General features: G+C 39.7%; 1 protein-coding gene across 4 annotated transcripts in view; it reads left to right on the top strand.

The window, feature by feature from the left end:
- The window catches only part of ZNF507 (zinc finger protein 507), a 39703-nt gene that overhangs the window by 17039 nt on the left and 9976 nt on the right, over positions 1–12688 (top strand). The window contains exon 7 of one of the 4 annotated variants that reach the window (XM_044256247.1): positions 751–1681. The exons of the other annotated variants lie outside the window; for them this stretch is intronic. Coding sequence (XP_044112182.1) covers positions 751–775 — 25 coding nt within the window. The 3' untranslated portion in view covers positions 776–1681. Of the gene's footprint in view, positions 1–750; positions 1682–12688 lie in introns of those variants that run through there. 4 annotated transcript variants of the gene reach the window in all.

A 12688-nucleotide genomic window follows, 5' to 3' on the forward strand; every position in this document is an offset into this window, starting at 1 on the left:
TATCAGGGAGATCATATGATAGTTGTCTTTCTCTGATTATCAAAAGTCTTATTTTTAAACAGTCAAATCTTGGGACTCTTTTTTTGACCTTCTGTAGATACTTTAAATCCACATGGGATTGTGAATTAACACAGTGTATTCCAGTAAGCTTCTAGGACTTCCTCTTCCTTGTCAATATTGCTTGATTCAAGCCAGTTAGCATCGCGTTCTTGAAGTCTCATTTAACCCGAGTAATCACCGTAGTCTTTCTAGCCAGTTGAATGTATGCTTCGTTCAGTTTTGCCGCCTTATACACTTACTGGTCAGAGTTTGGGCTGCTTTTCTCAGAATCCATGCCGTATACCTACTTTTTGTTCAGAAACACGCTTACCGGGCACCTGGGTGGCTCAGTGGGTTAAGCTTCTGCTTTCGGCTCAGGTCATGATCCCAGGGTCCTGGGATCGAACCCCACATCGGGCTCTCTGCTCAGCAGGGAGCCTGCTTCCTCCTCTCTCTCTGCCTCTCTGCCTACTTGTGATCTCTGTCTGTCAAGTAAATAAATAAAATCTTTAAAAAAAAAAAAAACACGCTTACCAGGAGCAATGATGAATTTTTCATGGAGTTAGAGTTCCTTGTTGTGCAACTTCTAGTCTTTGCACAAGGGCAGAACAGGTGCGTTGGTGTTTTAATATGCCTGTTATATAATAGGTTTTCTGCAGTATGTGTAACTGTTCTTTGCACAAACCTTTCCTTTTTATGCTTCCATTCCAGTCCTTCACGGAACCCATTTGTGTGATCTGGGCCATCCCGCTTCATGTACTAGTTAAGAAGAGCCTGGTTCCAGGGGCAGATAGTCCTGCGATTGAATCTGAGCTCTCTGACTTAATGGCACATATTACGTTGGGGAAACTATTTCAACCTATTATGCTTGGTCCTGTCTTTTCTAAAATGAGGATAATTAAGGCACCTGCTTTACAGGGCAGGCATGAAGACTAAATTCAATACCATATGCAACATCCTGTCACAAACTAAGCACCCAGTAAGTAATATTCATTGGGCCCAGTTTCTATCCTCGTCCTTTGTCACTGATTCATTGTGTAACATCACCTCCCTTAACCCCCTCCCCAGAAGTGCTATTGCCCTCTCATTTTAGAAACAAAGAGTAATCCTATTTCTGGATAGACAGGCATAGCTTATTTCTTTTACAAGAGAGATGCTACTCCCAAGTAGAAATGTCACAGCTGAGATCCCTGTGCTGTGTTGCCTTAGAGGCAGCCCAGTGTCTTATGCAGCACTCATGCTTTTGAGTCTCAGGCCTATGCCACACACCTGTGCCCAGCTGGGTGACATTGTGGATGTTTTTACAGGGTAAGCCTGCTTTCCCATATGAAACGGGAGAATACTGCCTTGCTCATAAAGCTTTGTGAGTACTGAGTGAGGTCAGTTGTATTAAACGCCCACCATATTTCCTGGGACATCAAAGGAGCTGGTTTTCTTCTCCTGCTCCTTTGCTTCCAGGGTCATCTCAGAAACTCTGTCCCTGTCACAGAAGGAAGAGAGCTATTTGCCATTCCTTTGTGAGGACACAGAAAGATGAAAAAGGCATCATCCCACCCCAAATGTTGCATTACCAAGTGGAACAAACTTTGTTTTTCAGTGCTTCATTAAGGAATTTCCATGTAGGGGCACCTGGGTGGCTTAGTGGGTTAAAGCCTCTGTCTTCGGCTCAGGTCATGATCCCAGGGTCCTGGGATCGAGCCCCACATGAGGCTCTCTGCTCAGCAGGGAGCCTGCTTCCTCCTCTCTCTCTGCCTGCTTCTCTGCCTACTTGTGATCTCCATCTGTCAAATTAATAAATAAAATCTTTAAAAAAAAATTTTTTTTAAAAGGAATTTCCATGTAAACCATATACCTGATGTTTATAACATTGACCCCACCACCGTTAAAGGGCTCCATTCAGGATTTTCAAAGAATAGATTATCCTCTTAAGTTTAACATTACAGTTCTAGAATTCCTCCTAGTTTACATCCCCCAATATTACTTTCGTGACTGGCTAGAAATGGAAGATGGGGTGACAACACATTTTCCTCAAATTACCAAGTTCCCTTCTCACTGTCTAACACTGAACCAATTCTCCCTTGGAAAGACACTTGAAGGGCACCTGCGTGACTCAGTCTGTTAAGCATATGATGCTTAATTTCAGCTTGGTCACGATCTCAGGGTTGTAAGATAGAACTCCACATTGGGCTGTGCTCTCACTAGGCATGGAGCACAGTGGCTGTCACAATCTTGGTCACAGTCTCAGGGTTGTGAGACAGAGCTCCACGTTGGGCTGTGCACTGGGCATGGAATTCCTTCTCCAACTGCCCTTCCTCCCCCGTAAAATTAAAAATTAAAATTAAAAAATAAACACACTTGTATTAGTCCTTACATTTTGAAACTACACCATGGCATGGCAAGAGGTAGGAGAGGCAACATGAGAAAGAAGGAACAGGCTTTGGACTAAAGTACTTGGTACACTGCCTGGCGTGTGTTAGGTGCTCAGTAAATGTTGACTGATAGTTTTTCTCATCTGTGAAATGGCTCTGGTTCTGTAAGTTGTGTTTTGAAAATAAACTTATAGTGGAATTACTATGCTTTTTTCCTCCTTAAGAAAAAGAGCTGCCCAGATAGGAATGTTGAATTTTTTAAGAGTCCTGTTTTAATACCGAGGCCAGAAATACCCAATATTTCCCCTAAATGTTTCAGATATACTTTCAAAGTAAGTTTGTTCAAATCAGCAGCTAAACAAGGTCCAAACATTGCATTTGGTTGATGGTCTTTCTCTAAAATTTTTAATACTTTTTAATTTAAGGTAGTGCACATCCTGAAAATTGCATAAACTTGAAGTGTACAACCTGATGGTTGGGTCACAAATTAAACTTCTTAAAACTATTCAGACCAAGAAATAAGCCATTGCCAGCTCCTCTGCAGCACCCTCTTCTTGGGGCCTTCCAGGCACTGACTACCTTTCTCCTCCCTTCTCCCTTAGCCTCTATCCCCTAACTCTCTTGACTTGAGTAGACCCCAGCACATGGCTTGAACTCAACAACTCTGTAAGATCAAGACCTGAGCTGATAGCAAAAGTCAGACAGTGTAACTGACAGACCAACCTAGGCATCCATTTGACCTTTAACATCAGAAATTAGTTTTGCTCTTCTTTGAACTTAACAGAAATGAAATCATGTAGTACATCTATTTTTTTTTTAAGTTTTTTTAAATAAGCTCTACACCCAGCATGGGGCTGGAACTCACGACCTCAAGATTTTTTTCAGCTGAACCAGCCCATCACCCCAGTGCACATTCTTTTATGTCTGGCTTTTTTTCTCATCATCACTATGTATAATTTAATGTGGTACTAATGCATTCCTTTTCATTGCTGTGTGGTATTCCGTTGTAAGACTAGCCATTCATTCATTTATTCTACTAATGGTAGATGTTTGGATTATTGCCCTATTTCCCCTTTATTGCAGATAATGCCTTTTGAGCATTCTATTTTATATATACAAGATTTTCTTAATTTATTTGAGATTGAGCATGAACAGGGGCAAGAGCAGAGGGAGAGGAAGAAACAGACTTCCCACTGAGCAAGGAGCCTGATGCAGGGCTTCATCCCTGGAGCCCTAGGACATGACCTGAGCCAAAGGCAGACACTTAACCAACTGAGTTGCTCAAGTGCCTGAACATTCTTTTATGTGTTTCTCAGTGTATATATGAAACAAGGCCATTTTCATTGGGTTTATGCCTAGGAACAGAGTATCTGGGTAATAAGGCACAGATATACATTCTGCCTTCGTAGATGCTCAGCAATTATCTAAAATGTACAGTGACTATATCAGTTCATATTCTCACCAACACTTTGTATTGTCACTCTTTAATTTTGATGATTCTGGTAGGTGTGGAGAGGTATGTTGTTCTGGTTCTAATTTGCATTTCCCTAATGATTTGTGAGGTTGAGTATCTTTTCATTTGTGTGCTATTGTCTGTTTCTTTATTGGATTATCTGCCATTTTTCTTACTGGTTTGTAGCAGTTCTGTGTTCAGAATATAGGTTCTTTGTTACATATATTGCTTATCTCTTCTAAACTGTGGCTTATCTTTCTATTCACAGTGATGTTTTTGACAAACAAATTTCTATCTTTAATATAGTCAAATTTATTAATCTTTTTCTTTGTAGTTAGGACTTATGGGTCTTTATACTCTGAAACTGATATTGGTGTTTTTGAAATAGCCTTGTGAGGTACATAAATTAGAAGTGAAAATGTGTGCTCATAGGATAATGATTCTGATTTTCGGGGATGCACATCAGCTGAATCTAAAATACTGTATTTTTGTATTAATGAGCCTAGTTTTCTAATATGACACTAAAACTAAAAGAAAAATACTTTTTAAATGAAATCCAGGAAAGTTGGGTTTTTTCTTTTAAAAGATATTTTTTATTTATTTGAGAGACAGACAATGAGGGAGTACAAGCTGGATTAGGGGCATAGGGAGAGGGAGAAGTAGGCTCCCGGCTGAGCAGAGAGAGCCTGATGTGGGAATCATGACCTGAGGCAAAGGCAGACACTTAACTCACTGAGTCACCCAGGCGCCCAAAATCCAGGAATGTTTTAAGCAGTGGAAATGACATTTTGGAATGACAAGGCTGCCTCTCCTTATAGTCAGTCATTGAATAAAGTCTGGTCTTTCTATAACTATAAAAATATTGGAAATTATAATAACCGTCAACATTTTTTTTAACGTGTGCTAAGCACTTTATTTTTGTGAGCTCACTTTTAAGCCTTATAATGGCCCCGTACTTAGAAATATTACTGTCCCAATTTCACAGATGTGCAAACAGGAACTGGGTGAATTAAAATTTGCCTGTCTCAGGTATGCCAGAAAACTCTTAGAGATGCCTACCACCACTGCATGCCAAACCACCCCAGTTTAGTGGTATAAAACAGCAGCAGTTTTATTATGCTCAGGGATTCAGAAAGGGCACTACAGGAATGGCTTGTCTCTGTTCCAGAAGGTCTGGGGCCTTAGCACAGACTTGAAGGCTGGAGGTGACCCCATCTGAAGGCTCCCTCCCCAAGTTGGTGGTTGCTACTAGCTGTTGGTGAGGGCCTCGGCCAGGGCTTTCCGCAGGAACATATGCATGATTTCTCCATGAGGACATCCCAGCTGTGCCAGTGCCCCAGAGTGAATGCTTAGATTACCAGTAGGCAGGCACTATTACTACTTCTATGAACTCCCCTTGGAAGTCACAGACCAGCACTTCCACTAGTTACAGATTTCTTCAGTCTCAATATGAAGGCATGTTGAATTTCAGTCAATTTTCTTGGCTTGTGGAAAAGCTCAAGTCTTTGAAAAACTTGAATTTCTTTTAAGGAAACAGAACAGATAGTTTAATTTGAAGGAAAACAATATGTTTTATATTGAAGGGATGTACCAAAGAAGTTTGTTTTTCACAGTGGCATAAAGATTTCTTGGGTTCTTCACAAAATTTAAAGTGGCCACTTTTCTGAACCTTAGTTATTTATTCCTTTGAAAACATAGGAAACAAATGTGGTAAGACAAACCCTACTGCAGAATTTTTATCGACATCTTTTTGTGTGTATTCAAATCCTACTCAGGTCATTTCAGATCTTGTAGAACGTCCCCAAGTTCTGCTTTCTTCTACCTAATCCCTCAAGGCAGCTGTTTCTAATTGAATCATACCTGGAGTAAGGTCCGAGTACAGTCCAAGGCCAAGAAAAGAGGGTGTTTGAACCACATTCTTATTTTCCTGGTAACTGACCCGTGAAAAATAAGAGAAAGCCTATGGAAAAATTCAGTCTTTGGGTTTTGTTTTGGTTTGGTTTTGTGGTTTTTTTGTTTTTTCAGTTTTTTAGCCAAATTATGAGAAGCCATGTGTGTTTTTCTACACCATCAAGCAATTAACTCAGTTCTCAGCGGACACTGACTGGGCCACGGGTCTTACAAACTGAATCCTGGAGATAGCCTCAGGTCTCACTGGTGAGGGGCTCCATTCCACAAGACTGTCCCCACTTCCTCGTCACCTGTGCTCCTAACCAACTGACCATAAATCAGAGGTTTGCTAGACCAGCTCGCAAAACTCAGGAAACCAGTTTACTTATGTTTACCAGTTTCTTTTGAAGGATATAAAGGATACAGATGAGTAGGCAGATGAGGAATTTCACAGGGCAAGGCCCCAGAGGGGCAGAGCTTCCATTTCCTCTCTGGGTACCACTCTCCCAGCACTTTCATGTGGTCACCAACTCTCAGAACATCCTTTTGTGTTTTATGGAGGCTTCATTACTTAGTCCAGCCCCTCTCCTCCAGGAAGGGGAGACTGAACGTTCCAACCTTCCACCTTCCAGTCCCATTCTTGGCTCCTCTGACAACCAGCCCCCATCCTTAGGTTACCTTGAGGGGGTCAGAAGATTACATCATTAACATAACAAAAGACATCAGATTCCTCTCCTACTTGACTTCCAAAAGTTTTGAAACTCTGCTAGGAATGGGGACAAAGACTAAATATATCTTTTTTTTTTTTTTCCTTTTTCAAGATTGCTTATTTATTTGTCAGAGAGAGAGATGAAGAGAGGAGCACAAGCAGGGAGAATAGCAGGCAATGGCAGAAGCAGGTCCCCTGCTGAGCAAGGAGCCCTATGTGGGACTCAGTCCCAGGACCTTGGGATCACGACCTGAGCCAAAGGCAGACACTTAACCGACTGCCATCCCTAGGCATACCCCAAATACATATTTCTTACTGGAAATCACAATATCACAGGTTTCAATGTAGCTTTCTTGCACTGGGAAGAAATCTCATTTTTCATACAAATGTGGATGTGACTTTATTGGCCTACGGAATAATAGGGTTCTTTCTGGTATTCCAAAGCTTTGGTCCAGCCTTATTCAGAGGCTGCACCAGCAGTTGATCTGTTAGGGTGCTTATTGTTTCCAAATATTGCACGTACACTTTGCCTTGATAGATTGGAATAACTGAGGTACCAAAGGGGATTGTCATCAGAGCATCAGGTAGGTCCACTAAAAAAGCAAAACAAAATTGTGGTAAGTGATGTCATGTAAGTGTGCTGCTGCTGTTGCTGTGTCAGTAGGGTTTTTTGCTTTGCTTTTTGGGTTTGTTTGGGTTTTTTTTCTGCCAGTATATGGAGTAATTGGAAAATAGGGATGTTGATGGTCTGCTGGTAACATGGTTAGAAATGATCTGTTAGACATAGATAGCTCTCTGTTTCAAAACATATTTTGTTGCGGTACTGCATGTATTTTGGTCAGGTTGGTATAGGGTCACCTGTGCGTTTTCTGTCTCATGGCATTTATACTGTGAAGGTCAGTAAAGGGAAACTTCACTAGAATGGAGTTGCAGGTGCAGCAGGGGGAGCTCTCGGGCCCTACCACTCATTGTCAGTTGCAGACCCCGCAGGAAGACCAGGATCTTGCAGGTGGATACTACTTTACTCTCCCAGCAGGAGAGGGAAAGGCTTACCTCCTCACCACCACCCAGCTAGCACAGGCAGTGACAGATCGTCACAGCTCCGCCACTGAAAACCCACTATGCTTCTAGTTCCCACTTTACCGCAGTGGATTTTTTATTTATGACAGTCTTCCCAATTCGTGCTTTCCTCTGTGAAAGGGCATCCCTATTCTTTGTTCAGAAGACTTGGTTTTGCCAAAGTTCTTTTGCCCCAGATTGCAATTCTCTGTTATTCCTGAATAAACCCAGTTTTTTCCCTGATAAATAACTGGCAGCTTTATTTTTTTTTTATGTTAACAATACCTTCATGAAAGAAGATAGACAATAAGTAAACAACAGAATTTCAGAAAAATAAGTGTATGGTAAGCAAAGTGAATAAAACAAGATGATCGTATAATAATAGTTCACTTTCTTTTTGTAAACTAGGAGAATTTGGTTTCCTCCATGGAATTGTAGAGGAAGAATGCAGAGGGAATGGAAAGTGGGGAAATAGTGCTTTAGCTAAAGGAAACCTGTTCTTTAAAAAGCAGGTAGAAATAAGTGTAAGCTACCTATACAAAACTTCAAAGTTGGGGTTCTCCTATAGTATCCTTCTCCTCTAATCAGTTGAAAATTATTTTAATAAGTGCTTAACCTTATTTACCAGTTAACCAATATTTTCCCACCTTTCTCATATTTGGATCTTTCTGTGAATATTTACCATTGTTTGTGTCCCTTCAGAAAATTGCTACCAACCTAAGGTCAATGCTCCTAGGATTAGGGCTTAGTCATTCCATACACTGCTCTTGCACACACACTCTCTCTCTCTTTTCCACTCTTGAGGATTTTAAGGACTTATTCATATTAAAATATATTAAGGGGGCTCCTGGGTGGCTCAGTTGGTTAAGCGTCCAATTCTCGATTTAGGCTTAGGTCATGATTTCAGGGTCGCACGCTCTGTATCAGGCCCTTCGCAGGGTATGTAGCCTGCTTGGGATTCTCTCTGTCCTCCCTTGGCCCCCAACACACACAAGCATACTCTTTCTCGGGGGGAAAAAAAAGATTTCTGTCGTAAAAAATTTTGTTTAAGTGGTTGTTGAATTTCTTTAGATTAAGTCTCAGCAACAACAGGGAAAATGTGACTTCTCTTTTTATCCTTTCAAATGGTGAATGATAATAATAAATTCCTAATACTGAGTTCTCTGTATTCTTGGAATAAGCTTCCCTTCGTCATGGTATATTATTCTTTCAGTGCACTGTGGGAATCTCTTTGCTAGCATTCTATTCAGAATAATCTGTGTTGATATCCGTAACTGAGATTTGGTATGTAGTTGTTTTTTTTTTTTCAATTGTACTTGCCAGGTTTCCGTATCAGTGTGATTCTAACTTTGTAGAAAGACTTTGAACAACTTTTTTAAAAACTCTGAAACTTTAAGGCCCAAGCTAATTTGAATACAAAGAAACTAGCTATTTTCTGTTGACTTTAGACATAGGACCCAGTAGTCCTTTGAAAAGAACATTGATACTTCATTTCTTTCCCTAATTTCTACTCTAAGTATCTTCTAAAAGAATGAACACATACTGGTACAAATATTAGAGTTTACAGGCAATGTTCTCAGTGACTTTTTGTATCAAAAGCTTTAAGTGCCTATGGGGCGCCTGGGTGGCTCAGTGGTTAAGACTCTGCCTTCAGCTCGGGTCATGATCTCAGGGTTCTGGGATCGAGTCCCGAGTCAGGCTCTCTGCTCAGTGGAGAGCCTGCTTCCTCCTCTCTCACTCTCTCTCTCTCTCTCTGCCTACTTGTGATCTCTGTCAAATAAATAAATGAAATCCTCTTTAAAAAAAAAAAAAGCTTTAAGTGCCTAAAATTCTTAATATAGGGCTGTCAGTCTTTTTAAAGACTGAGTCTTTATTTTTTAGAGCAGTTTAGGTTCATTGTAATATCGAGCAGAAGTACAAAGACTTCCCATATACTCCCTGTTCCATACATTTATAGCCTCTTTCATTATCAGTATTTTCCGCCAGAGGCGTATATTCCTTATAGCTGATGAACCTGCAGTGACAAATCATTATCATCCAAAGTCCAGAGTTTACTTTCGGGTTCACTCTTGGTGGACATTCTGTGTGTTTGAACAAATGTATAATGACATGTATCTACCATTACAGTAATAACAGTATCACACAGAGTAGTTTCATAGCCCTAAAAATCCCCTGTGCTCCCCGTGCTTGTCAACGCCCCCACAACACACACACACACACACACTCCAAACTCCTAGTGACCGCTGATCTCTTAATTGATTCCATGGTTGTACAGTGTCCCTTCTTCAGCTTGGTTCTCCTTCAGTATTTGTTGGCTATTCTAGACCTTTTTCCTGTCTTTTTTTTTCCTACCTATTTGGGTTTAGTCTCTTAATTTTTTCCCCTAGTTTCCTAAAGTGAAAACTTAAATGATTGATTTTAGATTTTTTTTTTTCTAATCTGTGCATTCAGTGCTGTCAGTTTCCCTCCAAGCATTGCTTTTGCTGGATTCCACACATTTTGATAGTTGCTTTTTCATTATTTCAAAATACTATACCATTTTGTTCACTCTAAGTGTGTTGTTTAATATCCAAATATTTTGAGATTTTTCACTATTTTTGTTATTTTACCTTAATTCCATTGTGGTTTGACAGCATGGTTTCTCTTCTGTTAAATTTGTTCAGGGGTGTTGTGGCCAAAGGTGTGGTCTGTCTGGGTGAATATTCCATGTGAGTTTGAGAATTTGTATTCTGCCGCTGTTGGGTGAAGTAGTCTACAGATGTCAGTTACACCCAGCTGATCAGGGGTGGTACTGAGTTCAGTGATGTCTGCCGATCTGTGAGAGGTGCTGCTCAAGTCTTCCACTACAGTAGTGGGTTAATCTGTTCCTCCTGGCAGTTCTATCAGTTTTTGCCTCATATAGTTTCATCTTTTGTTTGGCACACCATATTAACGACCATCTGTCTTGGAGAATTGACCCCTTGATCATTATGTAGTACCCCTCTTTTTCCTCAAGTCATGATCACTTTCCTTTACTCTGAAGTCAGCCTTGTCTAAAATGAATAGAGGACTCTTGCTTTCTTTTAATTAGTATTAGTGTGGTGTATGTATCTCCATCCAGCTACTTTTCATCTCTGTGTGTATTTGTAGTTAAAATGGGTTTTTTATGGACAACATGTGGTTGATTCTTGTCTTTAATCCACTCCCAACTACCTCTGTCTTTTAATTAGTATTGTTAGACCACTGCTGTTCAAAATTATTGTTGCTATCATTGAATTTATATTTACCATATTTGTTACCATTTTCTGTTTGTTGCCTTTGTTCTTTGTTCCTGTTTTTTCTTTTGCTCTTTCTCTGCCATTTGTGCTTTTGATTGAAGATGTGGTATGATTTCATTTTCTTTTCTTTTTTAGCTTATCAGTTACACTTCTTTTTTTACTTTTTAGTAGTGGTTTCCCTAGACATTGCAATATACATTTACAACTAATCCAGTCCACATTCAGATAACATTACACCAACTTCATGGGGAATACAAGTACCTTATAATAAAATAATCCTAATTCTGGGCATCTGGGTGACTCAGTCATTAAGCATCTGCCTTCAGCACAGGTCATGATCCCAGGGTCCTGGGATCCACTCCCCCTGCTTGTGTTCCTTCTCTCACTGTGTCTCTCTCTCTGTCAAATAAATAAATAAAATCTTTAAAAATCATAATAATAATCTAATTCTTCTCTCCCATCCTTGTATCATTTCTGTCATTAATTTCATTTATACATAATGGTGTGTGTGTGTGTATACACATACATAAGCATATATAATCAGGTACATTATTGATATTATTTTGAGCAAATTATTATTAGATCAATTAAGAATAAGAAAAATGAGGGTTTATTAAATATTCTCTTTCTTTCCTTATGTACATCCACATTTCTGGCCTATATCATTTGCCTTCTTTCTGGAGAAATACTTGTAAATGTTAACATTTGTTGTAAGACAATTTCTTGCTGGTCTGCTGGCAGCAAAGTGCTTCAATTTTTTTGTCTGTCTAAGATAGCCTTGATTTACTTTTGAAGAAAAATTTTGCTGGCTACAGAATTCTAGGTTGGTTGTTTTTTCCCTCAATACTTGAAGTATTTCACTCCATTCTCTTGTTTGCCTGATTTCTGAGAAGTCAGATAAAATTCTTACCTTCACTCTTTTATAGTTACAGTATTTTTTCCCTCTGGCTTCTTTTGTGATTTTTTTTCTTTTATTTTTTATAGTTCAAAAATAATATGCCTACATGTAGTTCTTCTTCCATTTATTCTGCTTGGTATTCTCTGAGCTTCTTAGACTTGCAGTTTGGTGTCTGACATTAATTTGGGGAAATTCTCAGTTATTATTGTTTAAAAATATTTCCTCTATTTCTTTTCTTCTCTCTATTCCTGTTACATGCATGTTACACCTTTATTGGTTGTATATTTTTGTTTGTTTTTTCCAGTGTCTTTTCTCTTTGCTTTCCAATTTTGGAGATTTCTACTGAGATATCATTAAGCTCAGAAATTCTTTCCTCAGTCATGTCCTGTCTACTAATAAGCCCCTTAAAGGCATTCTTCATTATTGCGACATATTTTTTATCTCCAGGTTTTTGTGCGTGTTTTTGGTTCTTTGTTAGACTTTTTATCTCTCTGCTTTCACTACCCATCTGTTACTGCACACTGTGTATTGTACTTACTAGCACTCTCAGCATATTAATCATAGTTGTGTAAATCACCAGTTGTGTAAGTCACAAATCATTCCAATGTCCCACCATATGTCAGTCTTGTTCTGACACTTGCTGTGTCTCTTTAAGCTTCGGTTTTTATCTCTTGGTATTAAATTTTGTCATTTTTTTCTTGATAGCCAGGCGTGATGAGCTAGGTAAACAGCAGTGCTGTAAATAGGCCTTTAGTAGTGGGTACTATGTGGGGCAAGGGGATGCATTCTATAGTCCTGTGATTGGGTGTCAATTGTGTAGTGAGTCTGTGCCTCCGGACAGAACTTCACGTGTGCTTCTCAGTCCCCATCTTTGTGGGACAAGATAGCTGGAGTGAGCTGGAGTTGGGTATTTGCCTTCCCTCCAGGCCACTGGTGCTTCGGTAAACTCCAGCAAGTGAGGATCTGGTTAAAGCATTTGTCCTAGGGTTGGACCATGTTAAGGACAGAATGATA

Source organism: Neovison vison, chromosome 7 (assembly GCF_020171115.1).
Source record: "Neovison vison isolate M4711 chromosome 7, ASM_NN_V1, whole genome shotgun sequence".
NCBI lineage: Eukaryota > Metazoa > Chordata > Mammalia > Carnivora > Mustelidae > Neogale > Neogale vison.